The sequence below is a fragment of the Cyclopterus lumpus genome, chromosome 10 (assembly GCF_009769545.1).
Source record: "Cyclopterus lumpus isolate fCycLum1 chromosome 10, fCycLum1.pri, whole genome shotgun sequence".
NCBI classification, from domain to species: domain Eukaryota; kingdom Metazoa; phylum Chordata; class Actinopteri; order Perciformes; family Cyclopteridae; genus Cyclopterus; species Cyclopterus lumpus.
In genome coordinates, this window is record NC_046975.1 from 12035025 (window position 1) to 12055042 (window position 20018).

General features: G+C 39.3%; 1 protein-coding gene across 1 annotated transcript; it reads right to left on the reverse strand.

The window, feature by feature from the left end:
* Positions 1 to 11727: 11727 nt before the first annotated feature.
* On the reverse strand, positions 11728 to 13852 carry arsia (arylsulfatase family, member Ia). The gene is made up of 2 exons (XM_034544278.1): positions 13539 to 13852; positions 11728 to 13129 (listed from the first exon to the last, which is right to left on the reverse strand). Exons 1-2 carry the CDS (start codon positions 13850 to 13852, stop codon positions 11728 to 11730), a joined length of 1716 nt encoding a protein of 571 aa, XP_034400169.1.
* Between the last annotated feature and the right edge of the window lie 6166 nt (positions 13853 to 20018).

Below are 20018 nucleotides of genomic sequence, written 5' to 3' on the forward strand. Positions count from 1 at the left end.
GAACATAGACAGCAGAGGGTCAACATCCTTAAAAATCCAAATGGCTGCATAAAGAAAAGAAAAAACATGGTATATGATGGAACATATATGCAACACAGAAGGACAATGGCATTCCCTTGAAACTGGGCTGCTTGAGGATGGTTTTGGTGCAGGTTGCAGTTTTATTCAGGAACAATGTTTTGATTTTGTTGTAACACTAGACTGTCTAGTCAGGCCGGCTTGACCCCACCGTAAAGATTAGTGGGAGGTATAAAATGGCTTAAAAACCTCTCTTATCCATGCATCTATCCATCCATCTACCGTTTAAAACTGCAATATGTCCAGGGCAACAAGAACTGTTAAGATGCAAAAAACTATTTAGTACAAGTTATGCTTTCTTGAGCATACACAGCAACAATGCCGATTCCAATATCAGGTTATCGTTATGGGCACTGGACACTATCAACAGTGGGACAATTTGTCATATATTGCTTTTACAATGGATGGACATTGTAAGATTTGTGTTCAAAGCTCCGGGTCCCGTGGCCGCAGGAAATTCAGGATTCGAGTTAAAGTTTAACAATATTTAATGGCAAAAATAATACTCATGTAGCGTTCACGATCGTGGGGCCAGAAAGGAGGAACTCTCCACAGACGGAGTGCAGCTCCCAAGGAGCCACAGACCGGGGCTGTCTCGAGTCTCCAGACCAGTAGAACCATGTCCCCAGAACAAATGCTCGGCTATTAGTATGGTCATGCAAATGAATTCACACCTAAAGGTTAGTTCCATTGGTCAGTTCAAAGGATGCCGCAGTTCTACTCGCTACGCCAATTAGTAAACAGGCGAGGTCAAAGCTCACTCTTCCGGTCAAGGACAGGAAGTTCCCCTTCACAATAAAACCCTATTATCCTGCCTTCCGAATAAAAGCAACACATTAGGTTTCAATCGGCATCCATTTTAACTATTGTCTAAACAATAAAACATTCATTCATTCTCATGCATCATACAGTTAATCATTACATTTGTCATTAAAACAGAATAATAAAACAGTGATCCTCTCTTATGTTTCATGATACATTCCTCCAGAATATTCCTCATAATATCCCAAATTAATTATCATATCTTTCTTTATGTATTAATTTAAAACATAAACTTCTTTTATCTACATGTGCAAATATATATAAAATCCACTACAACCTAACAACATCATCAAAAACGTATTGTCTGTAACAAGACAACTGCAATCTGTACATTGGCCTTCAGAAACCTTTTGGAACTCTTACCCCCCTCAAAATCCAGCCAAGACCATAAGCAGGGTTTAAATATGGCAGGCTACTTGAGCAAACTGTTTTTTAAGGCCTGAACCCGGGCAGAGCACTGGGTACGAAGGTTCATGAACAACTTTTGAATTACTTCGAAAGTGTACCTCAAGTCCTTCGGATACTCCAGGTTGAGAGCATAGATGAGTCCAAACAAAAGGGCAAATGCAGTTGGGATGTCGCATATATCATCCAGGACAATCCGTTCCTCAATAATCAGGGCGATGCTTAGTGTTGTTGGACTTGAGCGGACCGTCCCAACGTCATCTTCAACAACTGTGAGTATTCCCAGTTCAACTCCTTTCACATAAGATTCCTCCGGGTCTATATTCTACACAAAAACAAGCATACAGAGACTATAAGAAATATTCACCGCCTCTTTTAAATTTTCATTTTTTTTCTCTTCCCATTCTGTAACAATACAATTTAAAAGTCAAAATACATTTTTATGCAGATTAAAAAAAAATATATATACTACTTTCATACAAGAGTCACCTCCTACACATTAGTATTATAGTATTTAAATCTTCATAGTCTGTTAAATTAAATAAATAAATTGAGCAAAATACAGGGAAACATTTGCACACAAGTCACACAATTCACAACAGAATGCGAGCTGCACTTCAGGTTTTCCAGGCTGTTTATGTACTCGTGAAAGGTGGGATTTCAACGCACCAGTTGTCTTGAAAGTGCAGATGCACTCTGTATACAGGCACGGGAGTGGCCAGAATCGCCCCTGGTAATGTCGAAGCCTGTAGTGCTTTAAGAGGACATCTTGATTTGGGTGGGAAAACTTGCACTTTTTACACTGCATCCAAATCCTATGAAGCAAGGAAAGAGAAGGAAATGTTAACAATGTGCATAATTGTCAAAAATGCATGCAAATCTAACAGCTTCACATCCCCTTATTTTCAAAGTTGCTCAAAGATAGGCAATAAATATTGCCGAGGAGTAATAGTACACGTTTTACTAAAACAGAAAAGCAGTTTGCCTTGATTTATTACCTTAAATGTACACCGAGAATCTAAAAGATGATTTCACTAACATCAAACGATGTTTACCTTAAGTGTGTAAAGGAGCTATTTGTAAGTCATTAACATGGTTTTATCATAATGACAAACAATACAATGAGTGAAGGAAGGGGGTGAGCACGAAAAGCAACACACCCTTCATCCCCCTTTGCTGAGTATTTTAAATAATTATTTATGCACGTTTTTTCTGTTATCATCAGGGAAGGAAAAACATCGGTCAAGGAGTCTAACTAGAAACACAAAGACATGTGGTGCACAAAAGAACTACGTGTTGCTTTATGTCTCCTTCATTACCTGGGCCAGGGTTCACCAACCTTTTTGAAACCGAGAGCTACTTCAAGGGTACAAAATAATACGAAGGGCTACTTGTTTGATACAAACTTCCTGAACAACAATGTTGCACAGATCACCTTTTAATAATAATAATAATAATAATAATAATAATAATAAATGTAAAGTGACTGTCTGATCACATATCAATGTTAATTATTCCTCTCAATAATTATTAACAATTTCCACAATAATGATGGCATGGAAAAAAGAAAAGAAAAATGAAAATAAAGTGATATCCGTGCAAAGAAATAACTAATATTGAGTTACTACTAAATATCTTATTGGTGAAAACAATAAGCTATTTTTTTGCAAAAAAAACAGATTGAGTGCAGATGTGAGAGCCAGTTCATTTATTTTAATGACAACCACAAAGTGTGCAGGCTTCGTCACTGCAGTGTCTCAAGAGAGAAAACGTCCATTTATGGAGCTCCAGGCTGCAGCCTGTTGCAATACATTAACTGCTTTAAAAGTGATAGCTGATAGCTTAAAATAGTGATGGCTTAAAGCAGCAAATCCCATTGTGAAAAGCACGCAACGTATTTGTCCACTGTGTGTTCACCTGTGTGCGCGCCCGTGTCTGTGTGCGTCGCATCGGGGCGAAACTCCGCCATGCGCGATACAGAGAAGAGTTGTAACGCGACCATGTAGAGAGGTCGGTTAAAACAAATAAAAATCGTTTTGACGAAGCTCAAAATATGTTCTATTTTTAGAACACGCCTCGCGGGCGACTCACGTGGTCCCTGCGGGCGACCAGATACCGTCCAGGTCCTGGACGGTATCTGGTGCACCTGAATGCTACGCGCGGGTAACTTATGAGTGAACTAGAGGCAGTTTCGACGCCACCAACGCTAAAGAACGGAGAAGCACTGCAGCAACATGTTAGCTAACCTAGCTAACACGAGCGGGTCGTTATCGTGAAATTACACATGGCGTTATGAACACGTGGAAAGTAGGCTGGGGTCTGTCACGTTGTAAACTTCTTAATGTTAACTTTTGCATTAAAAAAACAACAGGTTATCTGACTAGCCAGTTAGCTAACGCGCTGAACATACACAGTCTTACCTGGTTAAGTTGTGCTGGACGTAGACGACATTCTGCAGAAACACGTAAATTCTTCTGCTTCTTCTGCTTTTACGGCGGTTGGCGGGTTTTTCTCTCTCTCTCTCTCTTTATTGAACATTTATTGTGAACAGACAGACATTCAGCAGATTAAGGTTAAGATTACGATTTAGGTATAAAAAGTGGATGTCAATCAAATGAAATCTGAAAAACTAAGGTATCTAAATATAATAAACAAACAATGGTATCAAAAAGCAATGTATCTTAAACAGGGCCTAAATAAAATATTTTTATATTTATTTTATTATTTAAAATATATCTATATATTTTTTTAATATATTATTATTTATATATATATATATATTAGTGCGTGTGTGTTTACTGACATAAGTGCACAGTGGCCTTAGTTACCTCAGTTACCTTAGTTACCTCAGCAGATGCCCTTAGTTACCTCAGCAGATGCCCAAACCACTATACTAAGTTTTCTCAACTTAACATTTTCAGTGGATTCCACTCCTTATTAATAAAATTGACATTTTGAGTTAGTTCAACTTTTTTCAAAGGTATTTGTTGACTCAACTTAAAAAAATGTGTTAGGACAACAAATTTGAAGTTGGGCTTTTTAGAGTGTGTGATCGTGTACCATCTGTTCAAAGAACATGGGTATTGGCCTTATTGAGCTTTACTGGACTACAGAGTTATTCTAAACTTAACACATGTTTGCACAAAACAGGCTTGAAAGTCGATTATGTGTTTGGTTATTTTTACCAACTTTATTTCAAAGGAAGGGACATTTGACTCCCTTCCTGTTTCAACACACTAACAACAAGCGACGTTTCAAACTTGAGTGGACTCCTTTCCTCCAACTTATGCTGCTAGCCTCCTCATTTCTACAGCCTTAAAGGGAGATACATAGCTGTTGGAAATTGATCCTAAACTTGGATCAAATCATTATTTGTGTATTTGTTTTATTCATTTGTCTTTTGCTGTGGCCTTGTGGTGTCTTTTTGTTGAGTGTCTATTTGTGATTCGACCTGAGAGAGATATTCTTGCTGAATCCTTATTGTAATTTTAATAGATACACTGAGGCATTAGGAGGCATCTTTAAAGGAGCCATTTCTAAAGACTGCACTATTTTTGCTCCTTGGCCTCTCTGCACGTATCTGCTCCTCAATCTCTGACTCCTGGATCTGAGGAGAGGGTCTCCCCAGGACTTCAGATCTGCCAACTTGAAGCACATGACCTAAAGAGACTCTAGGCCCGGACTAGTTTTTATCTATTGTATATTCATACATTTTATTTTTAAAAGAATACTAATATGTGCGCTGTCCTGGAAAGAGTGCTCCGCAGCATAAATTAATAAGGAGAACAAATAATGGGTTTCACTCCCGCGACAAATACTTCTGGTACAACATGAAGTCTCTGTAACTAACATGAAACACAAATGTCTTTTTTATGCAGGCTGTAAACTAAACTGAAAGTTACATTCAAAGATGAGGACATGACACGTGACAGCCAGTAGATGTCAACCCAACACAACATGATTTATATACTGCAGCATCAACTAATACTAGACAATATTTCAAGGACTACATTTTTTCATCTACGTAACATTTAAAAAATCAGGCACATCTTGTCTCAAAGCGATGCAGAAAAACTGGTTCACGCATTTGTTCTAGACTAGATTATTGCAACTCCTTATTATCAGGCTGCTCTAATAAGCCTCTTAAATATCTCCAGTAAATCCAGAATGCTGCAGCTCATGTACTCACACAAACTAAGAACAGAGATCACATTACTCCTGTATTAGCTGCTCTGCACTGGCTCCCTGTAAAATCAAGAATCACATTTAAAATCCTTCTCCTCACCTACAAAGCCTTGATTGGTGATGCACCATCATATCTTAAGGAGCTTGTAGTACCATAGTGCCCCATTAGAGAGCTGCGCTCACTAAATGTGGGGCTACTTGTAGTTCCTAGAGTCTTAAAAAGTAGGATGGGAGCAAGAGCCTTCAGTTATCAAGCTCCTCTTCTGTGGAACCATTTAAGAGTAGACTTAAGACTCTCCTCTTTAATAGTGCTTATAGTTAGGGCTGGCTTAGTTTTGCCCTGAGTTTTTCCTGATCCGATGTGAAGTCCTGGGACAGGGATGTCGTATGTGTACAGATTGTAAAGCCCTCTGAGACATATTTGTAATTTGTGATTTTGGGCTGTACAAAACAAACTGAATTGAATTGAAAATAGACACAGAGGGCCAACATAGCCAGTAGTCAGTGAAAAAGTGTCAGTGTAAACAGTAAGTAAGTAAGTTGGGGCTGTGCAAAAGGCTAACATAGCCAGTAAACATTGTTCCTAGTGAACTGTCTGTCAACTGAGGTTTAGTGAGGTACACATATTACAAAAGTACAAAGTACAAGGACATACAACTAAGTCATTAATAAATACATGGCCGAATGCCTGTACTTTCGTGTAAATGTTTACATTACGGCGTTAAGAGGTTACGCCTGCGCATGCGCGACGGCCGATATTCTTGGCGACTCGCCAGGTCCTACCTCCGCGACATCGGCTTTTCTGCTGTTGCCCTTCAAAACAAAAGCTCAACATTGAGCATGAATTGAGAGTGGTCGTTTAAAAAAGATTTGTAGTGGAAAGCCGGCTCATTGCAGACACTAATACTGATAAAACGTAATGGCTCACACATTACTACACTCATTTTGTTTTGTTTTGCAAAGGTTGCACGTTATTGTTGTTTTGAAAAGATCTACAATGTAAATCTCAGTAACACTCTTTATTGCCAAATATTAGTTTTTCACAGGTTGTTATTATCTTGAAAAGATGTTCAGTCCAAAACAGGTTAATTGCAGCCATAGTAAGATATGTGTTTGCCAAATACTAGTTATTTTTTGCACAGATAGAACTTTGTATGTGTTGTTATAACAAAGTGATTGCATATTGTATTTGATTTTTTTCTGATGGAGCAATCTGGTTTACTTGAAAGTGATTGCAATATTCTTTTTTGGGGCAACTGTGGCTTAGTGGTGAGCAAGGTTGTCCTTCGATCAGAGGATCGGCGGTTCAATGCCTGGCTCCGCTACCCCATATCAAAGTGTCCTTGGGCAAGACACTTAACCCCAAAATTGCTCTTGTATATAAATGGGTGAATGATGTCATGTAATGTTAAAGCACTTTGAGTGGTCGGAAGACTAGAAAAGCGCTGATCAAGTCCATTTATTGAAAAAGCACAGATGGGGGAGTCACAAAAAGTTGTTATTTCAATAAAAATTCAGCATGGACCATTTTGTTACAATTTTGTTGGGGCAGTGAGGCATTAACATTTTTCTTTCTCCATAGTGGGGTGTGACAGAAAAAGTTTGAGAACCACTTGATTAGATTGACACAATATGCCCAACATTAAACACATAGTCAGCCCTTCCTGTAACAAATCTTTGTCAACACCAATGTAAGATACAAAAACATTGTTGATCCTGTTCCTCAGATGAGTTCACTTAAGTCCAAATTCTAATTGTTTCTTCTCTGTTGTTTACCTGAGGATGGACAACAGAAAGAATAAAGCAGAATTATTTTGCAGTGAAAGCAAAACCAAAAAGAAAGACTCTTTTAGCAATGGTGTTGATTGAAACAATGCCATTATCTTATTGACCTTTTTTAAATTTACAAACAGGCGTGTAAAGGTTTACCTGTCTTCTTACGACGCCTCACTTTCCGACAGGCACAGACTATCACCACTACTATCAGAAGAGCACCCACAGCTGAACAGACTGGGATCAAGATGAGCAAAATGTTTTCTGGGGATGAGAGACCACAATGGTTATGATACGTAGAACTGCAACACTTAAATGTACCCTTTTTCACTTGGTTGTTATTCATATTACATTTTGGTCGGTGCTTTAACTATTAATACGTTGGCAGAGTATGAAAATTATGATGTTGATTGGAGAGAAAGTAGTCGTCCTTGTAACCCCTGTACCTATTGCACAACATGGTGAAAACATTGTTTTTCATGTAGTGGTCAATTTTGAGATTTGGGGTTTTGCTGTGGAAAGAAAACATTCAAAATACACATTTTGATTTATACTTTGTGTATTTCTGCCTTTTCGCCTTGGTTCACCAAATGTTGGAATTAGACAATTCCTCATTTGCATAATTAAACATAACATTTCAGAAAACTGGGAAAGTTTAGTGGTGTTATTTACACTGTTCACACAATGTCTTGCAAAATGTATATGTATTTTGCAATACATATCTTTAATTAATGGGCATTTTCTCAAATATATATATATTTTTGTTTTCTTTCTTTCATACAATATGCCAAAATCTCCACTTTCTCCACTTGCATGTATCAAACGTTCTGGTTTTATTTACAGAGGGCTTTGTTCATATGTCAATTATACCATGAATTGTCATTTAAAATTGTATTTATGGATTTTCTAGGGCTGTTGAAAGTATTTTCTGATATTTTGAGTGATAACAAATACCAAAACAGTATCTTAAAAAAAGCTTTAACTCTAATATGTCAACCAAATTTTGAAAAAATGGTTTCAAATCTGGCTCTAAATACTTGTCTTAATAAGTATTCAGCTTAGGAAGTTTCATGGCGATATATATATATATATATATATATATATATATATATATATATATATATATATATATATATATATATATATATATATATATATATATTTGTTTCATCCTAACCTCTTCTTATGAGCATGTGTTAATCATGTTTTTTTGTTTTTACTTCATGTCCTGGATGTGAAACTTTTGTATATATTCATCTTTAAAAGAACAAAAGGAATTTTGTCAGGAATAATTTGCTACAGTGCAATGCAGCACTTAGTTATATATTTGGCATTTTTTGGTAGATTTTGTAAATGCAGATTGAGGAAGTAAAGAAGCTCTTGAAAGTAGTGATGTTTATTTAAAACTCTTCACAGACTTTATATTGGCATTTTGAGTTTTTGGATTACAGTAATGTGTACAGTAGATTATTATTCTATATCCTTTAATCATTGTGTTTTGTATTTTCACTCCCACCGGAACTGAATACATTGTGTATTACCTTTATTAGAATATATAGACATATTAGCATGAATAAACTGGAAGAGACGAAGGTTCTAAACACTTGCCTTGAACATCCAGTTTAACGTTCATGGTTCTCAGGAGGATCCCATTTGGATCGAAGACGTCTACGGTGTATTCACCTGAATCATTCCTCTCCACTTTTGTGATCTTCAGTGTCCCGTTGTTGATGAAAAACTCTGTCCTGTTTCTATAAGGCCCCTGTATGGTCACCTTTTCTTTCTTCAGAGAGAATATGTTTATGGATCCAGAGGTAAGCTTTTTTTTACACCACAGCTGTTGGCCGCTGGCGTTGGTCATCAGTTGGATGGACACAGATCCCCCGAGAGTAACAGAGCACTGAGATGTAATCTGTGTGGCATTACATTTCGCCTCACCAGCTGGAAAGAAAGCTGGAAAAAGCCATATTCAAAGTGAATCATTTTAAATTTGATAACATTTTAAATCTCATTAATTTTTACATATGATTAAAATATTTCTTTCATAATGAGGATTTTACCATGCGATACTCCAGCTAACATCAAAAGAACAATGAGCACTGGCTCCATACTCCTCTGTCATCCACAATAACTTTAACCTTGAAAAGAAATACTGAGCTGCAGAGAAATGATGATAATCACTGCTAAAATAAAGTGTGAATAACATGAGGTTGTCACATATACTGACAGGAAACAGTATACGGTTGATGGTTGACGGTTGATGGTTAGATGTTGCTCGGAAGGCAGGAAATAGTTTCACTTCTTCTTTTTAAAGATAATCGGGCAGCATGATGTGGTGCCCTAGAAATGTAGAAAGTATAACGACAGAGACATTGATGTTGAGAAAAACTGGACCTAGAGTTGTCAGGCCGGACAGCAAACTGTAAAACCGATCCAAAAGCTGAAATGCTTGAGATTTTAAAAGCAGATTATGTTACTCCAATAATATAATGCCATCAAATGCACCAAATATTTAAAACATGCAGATGTGCTCTGCTTTTAGATATATGCTCGAAGAAACGGCATGCCATCTACTATCTGCTATCTAATATTTGCTTGTAAGAAAATTGTGTCTGTGTTTCAACCTGTTCAGGTCAATACAGTATAATGTATATATTTATTGAATATATTTAAGTATGTGATTTATAAGTAGCTTATCTATGCTTACATCAAATCACTTGCAATTCACTATGGCATCATAGCTACGGAGAACTGCTGAGTTATGGATACAAACAGATGTGAGACAAAAGTGAGATAGAGGTTATAACTCCATTTTGAAGTATGCAGCCTAGTTATTGCATTTATTTATTAGTATTTATTTAGGAACTACTGGCAGCATGTAAATACATCTTATTTGTTTTTGCTTTAGCTAACATCCTTTGAATGGGATGAAAGTTTTTAATATGTTCCAACCATGGTGCATTTGCTCAGGCAACTTTGACAAGTACTTCTTGTTTTTCTGGGAAATAAAGAAGTGAGAATTACAACCACAGCCACACGTGGGTGACTGCAAGAGTCTACATTTTAAGGGGACACTCCGGAACGAGGTATTGTTTAACTAATAGATATCACCATTTAAATATGCATATGAGGCTTTATTTTTCTCTAATTTTTGGTGGATTAAAGAAATAGAATTAAATTAAATAAATTAAATAGACGCAAAAAGACAAAGTATAGTAAACACCTAAATGTGTAATTTAATTGTTTTATTTGCCCCTTTCTAAAAGACAACATTTTATGAACGCAAATTAGCCAAAATGTCAAAATTGTGCATGAAAAACGCTGATTTTGAGTGGCGTGTCTCCATGAAACAAAAAAACTGATTCTACCCAAAAATATGGCTTATAGTTTACATTCAATGCAAGAGATCTGTCAAAAAGCAGATCATATGTTTCCCATCAGAGTTCCAGATCAGCAAATGTTTGGTTGTGTGTGTTACTGACTCTGGATCTGTCCACAGCTAATGTTACATTCTGCTGCTGCAAACGGCATAACAGCTCTAGCTGCATGCTCAAGGACCTCTCGTGGTTGGAGTGACTCACACATTCTCATAACAGCTTTTATAGTATATATACTGTATATATATTAAAACAACTTCGAGCCCTTTGCTTGTATAACTTTAAATCGCTGCTTGTTTTTGAGTTTTAATGAAGACTGGTTGTTGATGCTTCACAGCAGCGGTCATCTTTGGAGACACACCTGGCAGAGGTCTGCACTTTACTGAGTGCACCTTTTTAGTTTTGACCTGTGTTTTCTAGTTTATGTTTTGCATGATGTTTTGCATGATGTTTTGCATGATGTTTTTGCATGATGTGTGCATGATCCGAACCAGACTATCCACAATAATACTGATTGTCAATCATATTGCTGTTGTGAGTTACTGTACACATCCCACAGATACAGAGCGACTTTCTTAATTTGCACACCTTAAGCTCGTTTCAATTCACAAAGCCTTGCAAGGCAATGATATTTTAGTAACACAAGTAATGGAAGACCTTTTCTAATATTAGGGGAAGACGCTGAGAAAAGGAGTTTCAATGAAAGAAATAAAGCTTGAGGTAGTCATCTTTTATATTCATTATAGTTGGAAATAGTTGCAGAGGATTTATCCTTGTCACCTTGTCACATACAGCCATTCTGATATGAAATATTAGGTGTCTCACCCACACATTTGATTTCATACATCTCTTGTAAGATAAAACAACTCTCATTTTCATTACAGAATATTAAAATGAACACATGTTTTATTAAAAATGGATACAAACCATTCAAATAATTCATACTCTCATTGGATTTTTTTTTCTTGAGATACTAAACATATACCTGCAGCTAAAACTTCAGAACTGCGGACGGATCTTGCAGACGTTTGGTTCCTTGTTCAACAAAAACACATTTTTGAATGTAGCTCTGTCAGTCATGTGCTTTCTATATCCTGTTAGACATTATCCTAGTGTTGAGTCTTCTGAAAAATGATCTGCTATTGGACTGTTTCAACTTCTTCTTCTTCCAATCCTTGTTCTTTTTTGGGTAGACAGTGTCCCAGTTGTCCTCCTCCTCATCTCCAACCCAAGGCACCCAGGCCCCTCCATTCAGGTGGGGGTCAGCCCGAAGGTCCTCTGATGGGTATCTTACTGGCACCGCAGTGCGATTATAATATACCAGTCTAGCTAGCAGCTCTTGGACAACATCTGGTCTCTGCTCAGAAAGGTCAAAGCGTTCGTAGGGATCTCCGGAGATGTTGAAAAGCCAGATCGATTTTTGGGGTTTAGTGTGGCGCTCCAGGTTCCACCAGCTGCTGGGGAAACCGGACAGCATCTGTGGCGGTGTCCAGTCTCCGTAGCCAGGGTCTCCTGTGAGGAGTTTCCAGTCTCCAGCTCGTATGGAGGCCTGAACAGCTGTATTCCAAATCCCATATCCTTTCTGCAGGGAACCACTGCGTGCATGGTTATACAGAGGGTCAATATTGTGGAGGATCTCCAACCTAGGTGACTCTTTCCCCTCACTGATGGCTTCCCAAACATCATACCCATCCACCCCCTCTGTCAGGGACTCATTGCCACCTGCTAATCCCACCAGTGTGGGGTACCAGTCTGTGATGTGCACCAGGGCTTTACTCACTCTCTTCTTCTTCCTCAACAAAGGGCTGTGGACGAACCCCAGACCCCGTATGCCGCCTTCCCAGTAGGTGCCTTTACGTCCTCTGAGCGGCCAGTTACTGCCACCGGACAAAGGCTGCCCACCATTGTCAGTAGAGAAGATGATTACACTATTTTGGTAGTAACTATACTTGCGTAGAGCGTATGTTATATTGCGTACTGCCTCATCTACAGCTGAAACCATAGCAGCATATTTCCTGCGTGCCACATTTTCCAGCCCGCGGTACGGGTAGATGTACTCGCGCGGAGACTGCAAGGGTGTATGAACAGCTTGGAAAGAGAGAAATATGAATAGTGGCTGGGACTGAGGATCGTGAGTTGCCAGGATCCTGCGAACTCTCTGTGTGTAAAGATGTGTGGAGTATTTGCCCCTCTGACCCCATGCGACCGACTCCCCATCATGGAGGTCAAAACCACACCGCCCGGGGCCGTCACAGGAGTCGTAAGTGTAGTAGTTCACACTGCCCGTTAAGGAGCCAAAGTATGTGTCGAAGCCCCGGCGAGTGGGCAGGCACTCCTTCTTGTAGAAGCCCAGGTGCCACTTGCCAACCATGTGGGTGGAGTAGCCGAGCTCCTGCAGCCTCTGGGGTAGGGTGACCTGGTCAAAGGGCAGGCAGTTGGGCTGGCGGGGCCGGATGATGGAGTGCTGCAGGCCAGTATGAATTTGGTACCTGTAGGATTATTGATTCAGAAAACTGTCAGAAGGACAAACTGGTTGTCCATAATCAGATCCCTAACAAATGGATATATAATTACACACAGAAGGATGCGACAGGGAGTAATAGAAGAGATAAGGGGGAGATTGTTCCCATTTCCTCCCTCAAACTTAACAAATGTTGAAGAGCTGTGAAAAGGTGTGTTGTTTAGTTTTTTTGTCTGAATCTTTTTACACAGTTGCTTACAGGTATTGCCAGGGCTTACATATGTGAGAAAATCATACTCAAGATATCATGTGATTTTCAAACTTTTTCAGACAACCTTATCTAATTTCACATCTCAGTGCAATCTCAAATGTATAATAAGAAAACACATAATTACATGTGGCAAAAAAAAGAACACAACCAGAATAAAACGTTTTACCTGCCGGTGATGAGCTGACTGCGGGAGGGCGTGCAGATGGGCTGGATGTAATAATTCTCCAGCTTCACTCCATCGGCAGCCAGTTTATCCAGTGCCGGTGTCCTGATGTCAGAGTTGTGATAGCCGATGTCATTGAATCCCTGATCGTCCGTCATGATGAAAATGATGTGAGGAGGTTGTGGAACCGGAGACCTGTCAACATAAGTTTGATCTGGCTCGTTCTCCACCTGGTTAGGACTCATTAGGTCCCACGTCAGGTACCCGAGGCTGAGCAGACTCATCATAGAGAACCCGGTCAGAGCTGTCGTTGCCATGGTTCATTTGACACTTTAGGTCAGTCAAAGAAGCAAGTGTTCAGTATATTGTCAGCAAATCATTGTGAAGTGAGGCTGAGGGTGAACAAATGTATAACTCATCAGATGTCTAAACAATTGGTCCGGTGTTCCCTTAAATGCAGTCCAGCATTCCAAAAAGTGCCACTCGAAGAAAAGCTACACCTCCTCCATCCTTACTGCTCTCCAAACTGTTTCAGCCTCCTTTGAAAACATTCCCGACTGGTCCCATTAACCCCGCCCCTTTGCCCTGCTGCCTCAATAAAATAACATCAGCCCCCTACCACCAAAAAACTCACAGAGAAATGTGTCTGCGACATCCAGGTGGTAAAAGTGAGTTTACAGCTCATATGAGTTCTCTTGTGGTATAATTTAATATATCTCGGCAGTGATATATTTTTGCTAGATTTGAATATTTATCCGTAAAATCCTTGAATTTGATGGCTGTCGTTGGGTTCCAAATGTTCACATTTGCTCCTTTCAGTGTAAAAGCAGCTTCAAACATGAAAGCAGAAAAGGTTCTCTTCATTCATGCCATTTTATGGAATCTTTATGTCAATGAACCACACGGCTAACTTTACAAATTACTAGAAAGCAAGAAAAAAATATCATTCCCATAAGACCTCTTTTAGCAAGGGGAAAAGCAAGACTCTACAGAAAAACCTGGTGTGGGGGAGATTTGAGTCTCTGGGCAGCTACGAGGCCCAACAGACACAGACACTGTTCCCCACTCCCCTCCCCTGTACTCACAAACACTCTCTTATTATTCCTGCTGTTTTACGAGTGCTCCTGAGGAGACAAACAGAGTAGGCTTCCCAGACTCTGATAACATCTCCAACCGAGTCTCAAAGAACCACTCTACAAATCATCTTGCGGTTCAACAGAAAGCAGTAGGACTGCACCGCCTCAGCTCACACGTACTAAAGAATACGTTTGACTGGGAAACAAGGAGGTTCGGTGGAGGGTTGAGGAGCATAGAACAATTAATGCAGAAGATATTATGAAGGACACTTCATGCCAGTTGTGCAGGAGGATATGCAGAATAAAAGAAGATGATTTTTAAGAAACACAGTTTATAATAGAGTAGGTTAGATGATGTAACATGTATGTCTTTTAAAAGGGTCACAATGTCAGATTAGATGTTGCCCTAACACCCTAAACGTCAGCCTACACATTGAACTTGGACCAATCTTTACGTGCTGTGAGGTCCTCGGACAGGGATGTCGTATGTGTACAGATTGTAAAGCCCTTTGAGGCAAATTCGTAATTTGTGATATTGGGCTGTATAAAATAAACTGAATTGAATTGAACTATGGCAAACCATAGCCACACTACACATCTACAATACAGCATGTGGACTACAGATATGTTGACTAGGTGTCTAGGTGGTGAGGCAGGAAGGCCCCGACTTATAAACGGGGAAATATCAAACACCATGCTTTAATGGAGCACGCTGTACATGCTGTCAAACTATTATTTATTTTTTTAATGGATTTGGACATTGTGCTGAAATTGTGTAGTCTAAATGAATAAGATACTATATCAATTGTGTTGGCCCAAATATCTTTCATAACCTAAACCTAAATCTGGGTTGTTGAGGTGAACCATGGCCTCAACACACTGGAAGGTAAAACATCACACCTTGCAAATGTTTCGGACAGCCAAAGGAAGTATGAGCCTCCCGTAAAGAGCATCAAGCTGCGGCCGCGGATGTTTGCCCAGCAGCTGCAGCAAAGGCATCTCTGGAGCGGAGCGTCTGAGTTTATGGCAGGTCAAGCTGGGAAAGAGAGAGAAGAAAAAATTATTGAGGTGCACCTGAAGTTTTACACCCTGCTGTTTATTTATGTAGTTTTCCTAGAGGGAACGGCTCGAACCGATGAGCGTTATCGCAAAACCAGAAAGATGTTTGTGCAACTGAGGGACTGGATATTATGAACAAACACCATATTTGGTTTTTGACAGTTATTTTCAGTTATTTGTTTGTCAAAACCTTTCTTAGGCTGCTCAATTTCCAAATGTGCTTAAAAATAATTTATTAGCATTCTTGTAAACCACAGCTGTCATATTCTAGTAATAGCATGATTCAAACATGATAAACAGTCACAAGAAGAAGAAGAAGAAGAAGAAGAAGAAGAAGAAAGTCACTCTCTTTCAATGAACCAGTCATGCCGAGTTGCTGTTGACCCCTTTGTGTCTCAGTGGAAACTTAAATTAATAAGAGTTATTTTTCTTTCATCTCTTCCTTCACTCTCTCCTGCTTTCTTCTGGATTACTTTATATCAAATAGGCGCTTTCAGAGTGAGATGGTGGAAAGCGTATCTTTCCTAAAGGGAGATTTAATGATGTGACAGCGACCTTGAAATCAGGCTGCTTCAGAAAGTCTGTGATTGGGCTGTGAACACGATTGTGCATTACATTCCTAATTTATCCAATTTCTTCCAAAGGAAGTGAATAGTGTCGTTCCAACAAACTTAACAAGGTTTTCTTTTTTCTATTTCTTAATTGAAAGTTAATATATAAAACACAATCAAAGGGTGATTTCATTAAGGAAGAGTTCATAGCTTCACACTAGAGGGAGGGACACATTCTTGAAGTTTGAATAAAGCATAACGAAGCTTTTCTAAACCTTTCACCTTTTCTCCTGTGTCTGTGGTTACAGCTTTCTTCCTGTCAGATCAAAAGTATAAGCTTAATGACTAAAAAGCATGAGCAATATAAACTCATATGTGTTTCGTCTCCAGAAAGACTAGGTTTAGCCAACTTGTAATCTCCAAACAAACAGACAGAAACACAGACAAACCTCTTTTTACTTGGAGGTCACTTCCCAACCAGGTTCTAAGCCTTTTTTCTGGGGAACCAAGAAGTAAAATAATGAGTTAAAAGGGAAGCAGGATCGGGGGGCTGCTGCTGCTCTTGCTCTGTGTCGGCACCAGATGTTGGCTTTGGCTGAAGGAAGAGGCGCAGTTACTGAATACGGCTGGTCCCCTTCACCATGAACACTACCCTCTTTCTAATCAACACAGCCCTGCCAGTAAACCTTCACATTACTCCCCCTTTTGCCCAATTTTCTAATCTGAGTAAGACGGGATGGAGTTTTTTTTTTTTTGCCTGTGCGCCAACCGAGAGCAAAAACCTTCACTTCAATAGGTCTTGTACAAAAGTGCCTTTGTTACTAAAGTTATATATTTTTTCAACATCAGTTCATCAAGTCTGGGGTAAATTTAGGGCAAAAGAGTGAACGACTATTGCCCTACAAAGGTAGACCTGTACTAGAAGCTCAGAAGATGAGAGAAAAGGGTTCAAAGTGTTCAGGCTAGCTTGCAAACTGAAACAGAATACACTTTTTGGATGTCTTACGTTTATTAAAAAAACCAAAGAACATATAGACCAATTTAAAGTGCAGATAGGATCTGATTTTTGGATTATCTGGATTATCTGGATTCTGGCATTGTGAGTGGAAGGTGCCATATCTGCAAAATCTGTATTTTCAGCTCTCTAATTTATAGGAGCAGTGTTTATAGATTTATGGGGTTCTATTGCCAGAAATGGAAAATGTCAAGTAGGCTGTTTCTCTGTGATAACGTGCAGTGAGTGAGTGTGTAGTTACTGCTAATTTAACAATATTTTTTTACAGATATTATACATATACATTATATAGAACAGATCTCAAAAAGTCTGATAATTAGAACTGATTTTGACCAAATATACAGTTACTCAAATTAGATAAATATATGCTAGTAAAAGCACAACAAAGTAACAATAATCCCAGTTTTATCAGATTTGGGTGTGGGAGTAAGCCTCTCTCTGGTTTACTGTGTACCAGATTAGCTTCAACAGCCCCACCCTCCACTATCAGTACATTTGCAGTGCAAGAAACAAGCGTATACTAGAAGAAAAAAAGATGAAGAGTAAGATTTGTTTCGATCAGTGCAACACTCAGTTGTATTCGGCTAACATCGCCTCTCGCTGACTCCATACATCATGGCGTACCAGGTGGGAGGCAGCGGTCCAGGGCTACAGTGCTGGACTCCCCAGACTGACAGTGTGTTTGATTTGGCTCTTGTGGATCTGCAGCAGCACCTGGGCAGGAAGACCAGACCCAACACTTCATTATGACCCTACAGCAGAGCCACCTGGATGAACATCCGAAAGGGACCCAATGAGAAATAATGGACTAATCATTCATAATCCTTTATAATGAGATATTATTCCATCTTGAAATGTTCTCCCCAAAAAATGTTTCACTACTGTTCAAAAAGGCAGGTTGTGACACATTAAAGGTCCCCAGTAATAACACATCTCACCGGTGTAGTTGTAGGTAATTAGCTGCCAAGTGAGCGTAGACATGAGCAGCTAAATGTGTGGAATGTAAAGTAGATTTATTTCCTGTGAAACAGAGTGCCATTTACAAGGTAACCTGTACAAATATTTTGTCATCAGAGTCGAGAGAAATGCCCTGCTTCTTTTTTCTTGCGCTCAGGCAAGTAATGTTATTTGGTCTCCTCTGTCTCACAGATAACTTTACCCCTCTCTCTCTAAATTGCTTTTTGAAACATATCTGTTATTACTTCAATATATTGTGACATCGGCAAAAGTGGGCTGAGGATTTATTACATTTCCTATTTTCCCAAATTGTTATTCTTCCATAAAACCTTGGTGGTCTGTCCCATCAACACGAATGGGAGGTGAGTCAGCCTCATAACCAGCTCCTTTTGCGGCGTTTGTGAGTGAGTGTGTGTGCGTGTGTGTGTGCGTATAGAGTATGTATTTAGGGTAGAGGGTTTGTGGGAGATGGTGAAATCAAGCTTGGTGAGACCCACTGAACACTGACGTTGAGTTTTGGAATACACACTGCTTTCCTTTTCTGGTTTTGATCCATGAATGGGACTCTTTCAACCGTTTGCTCCTGCTGACCCTCGGCTTACCCAGTATTCTCCTCCAGTTTGACCCAAGGTCTCACCACCAGCTCTCTTGGATCCATTGCTCGGTCACCTTTAGTTTCTTCCCAAACCAACCAGTCAAATAAACGTTATGCTTTTATCTAAACAACTGCAGTGCCTGTTCAGAGTGGGCCAATTCCTTGGCCACTGGAGAGCTTGTCGCGCGTTGACTCCAGGGAAGTGGAGAGTTGGAAACGTTGGTATAGTCAGCATCCAGCACCAAAAGGGAACTGCAGTAAATGAGCCGCTGCAAACGACAAGCACGACTCAGTCTGTTTGTTTTTTAGAATTAAGGTTTAAAAGTTACGGACAAAAAATGTTTTAATTGTTGTTATAGCGCCACCATTCAGCCAAATTGCACTGTTTTTCAAGATACACAGACAGACAAGTCCTTGCTTTATGGATATCCAAAAACACCTGACCAAGAGGAGATTTATCTTTCTGGCAGCTTTTGATAAAGTTAGTCTGATTTGTAAAATTGACTGAATAGGTTGTGGATCATCTGGCTCTGGGCTTATAGGATGTCTTTCCAACATTAAGAGATTTATGAAGAGAGAGTCAAGAAACCTAGAGCTACAAGAGTAACAACTGAAATGGCAGATAACTAATATGATCTCCTTTCCAGTAAACTAACATTATTCCTGGTGAAAATTACCTGGAAGATAAGATCGATCCAAATCATCCAGACTGTCATGACCAGGGGTGGTATAGGGAGAAAACTCCGGAGCAGAGGAACAGACAGGAGTCAAGGTGAGGCAAAAGCAAAAGTCATATATAAACAAATCTAAGTGGCCGCCATGATAAGTGCTGGTTGAATTCTCTAAATGTAAAGGAAAGGAGCTTCAGTGCTTCCTTATTTAGCTCCTTTAACATAGGAAACAATGGACCTTCCTTTATGAAAGGAAAGGAGATAATGCCGCCCCACAATTCCTTGCGGTGGCAACATTTAAAGTGACGTGTCATTTGGTTTCACTTGTATATTCTCCTTTCATTTATATTCCAACATTGTTAATAAAGTAATTGAAACAGGTTGTTTATGTTGTTCATTAAGTAATGCACTGAACCAGGTTGTTTATGTTGTTAATAAAGTAATACTATGAACCGGGTTGTTCATGTCGTCTGCATGAGACAACACTATAAGAACATGGAAGTATCTAAGATGCACATTGTAGCTTCACCGCTGCTACATCCGCCTGCCGTCGCGTCAT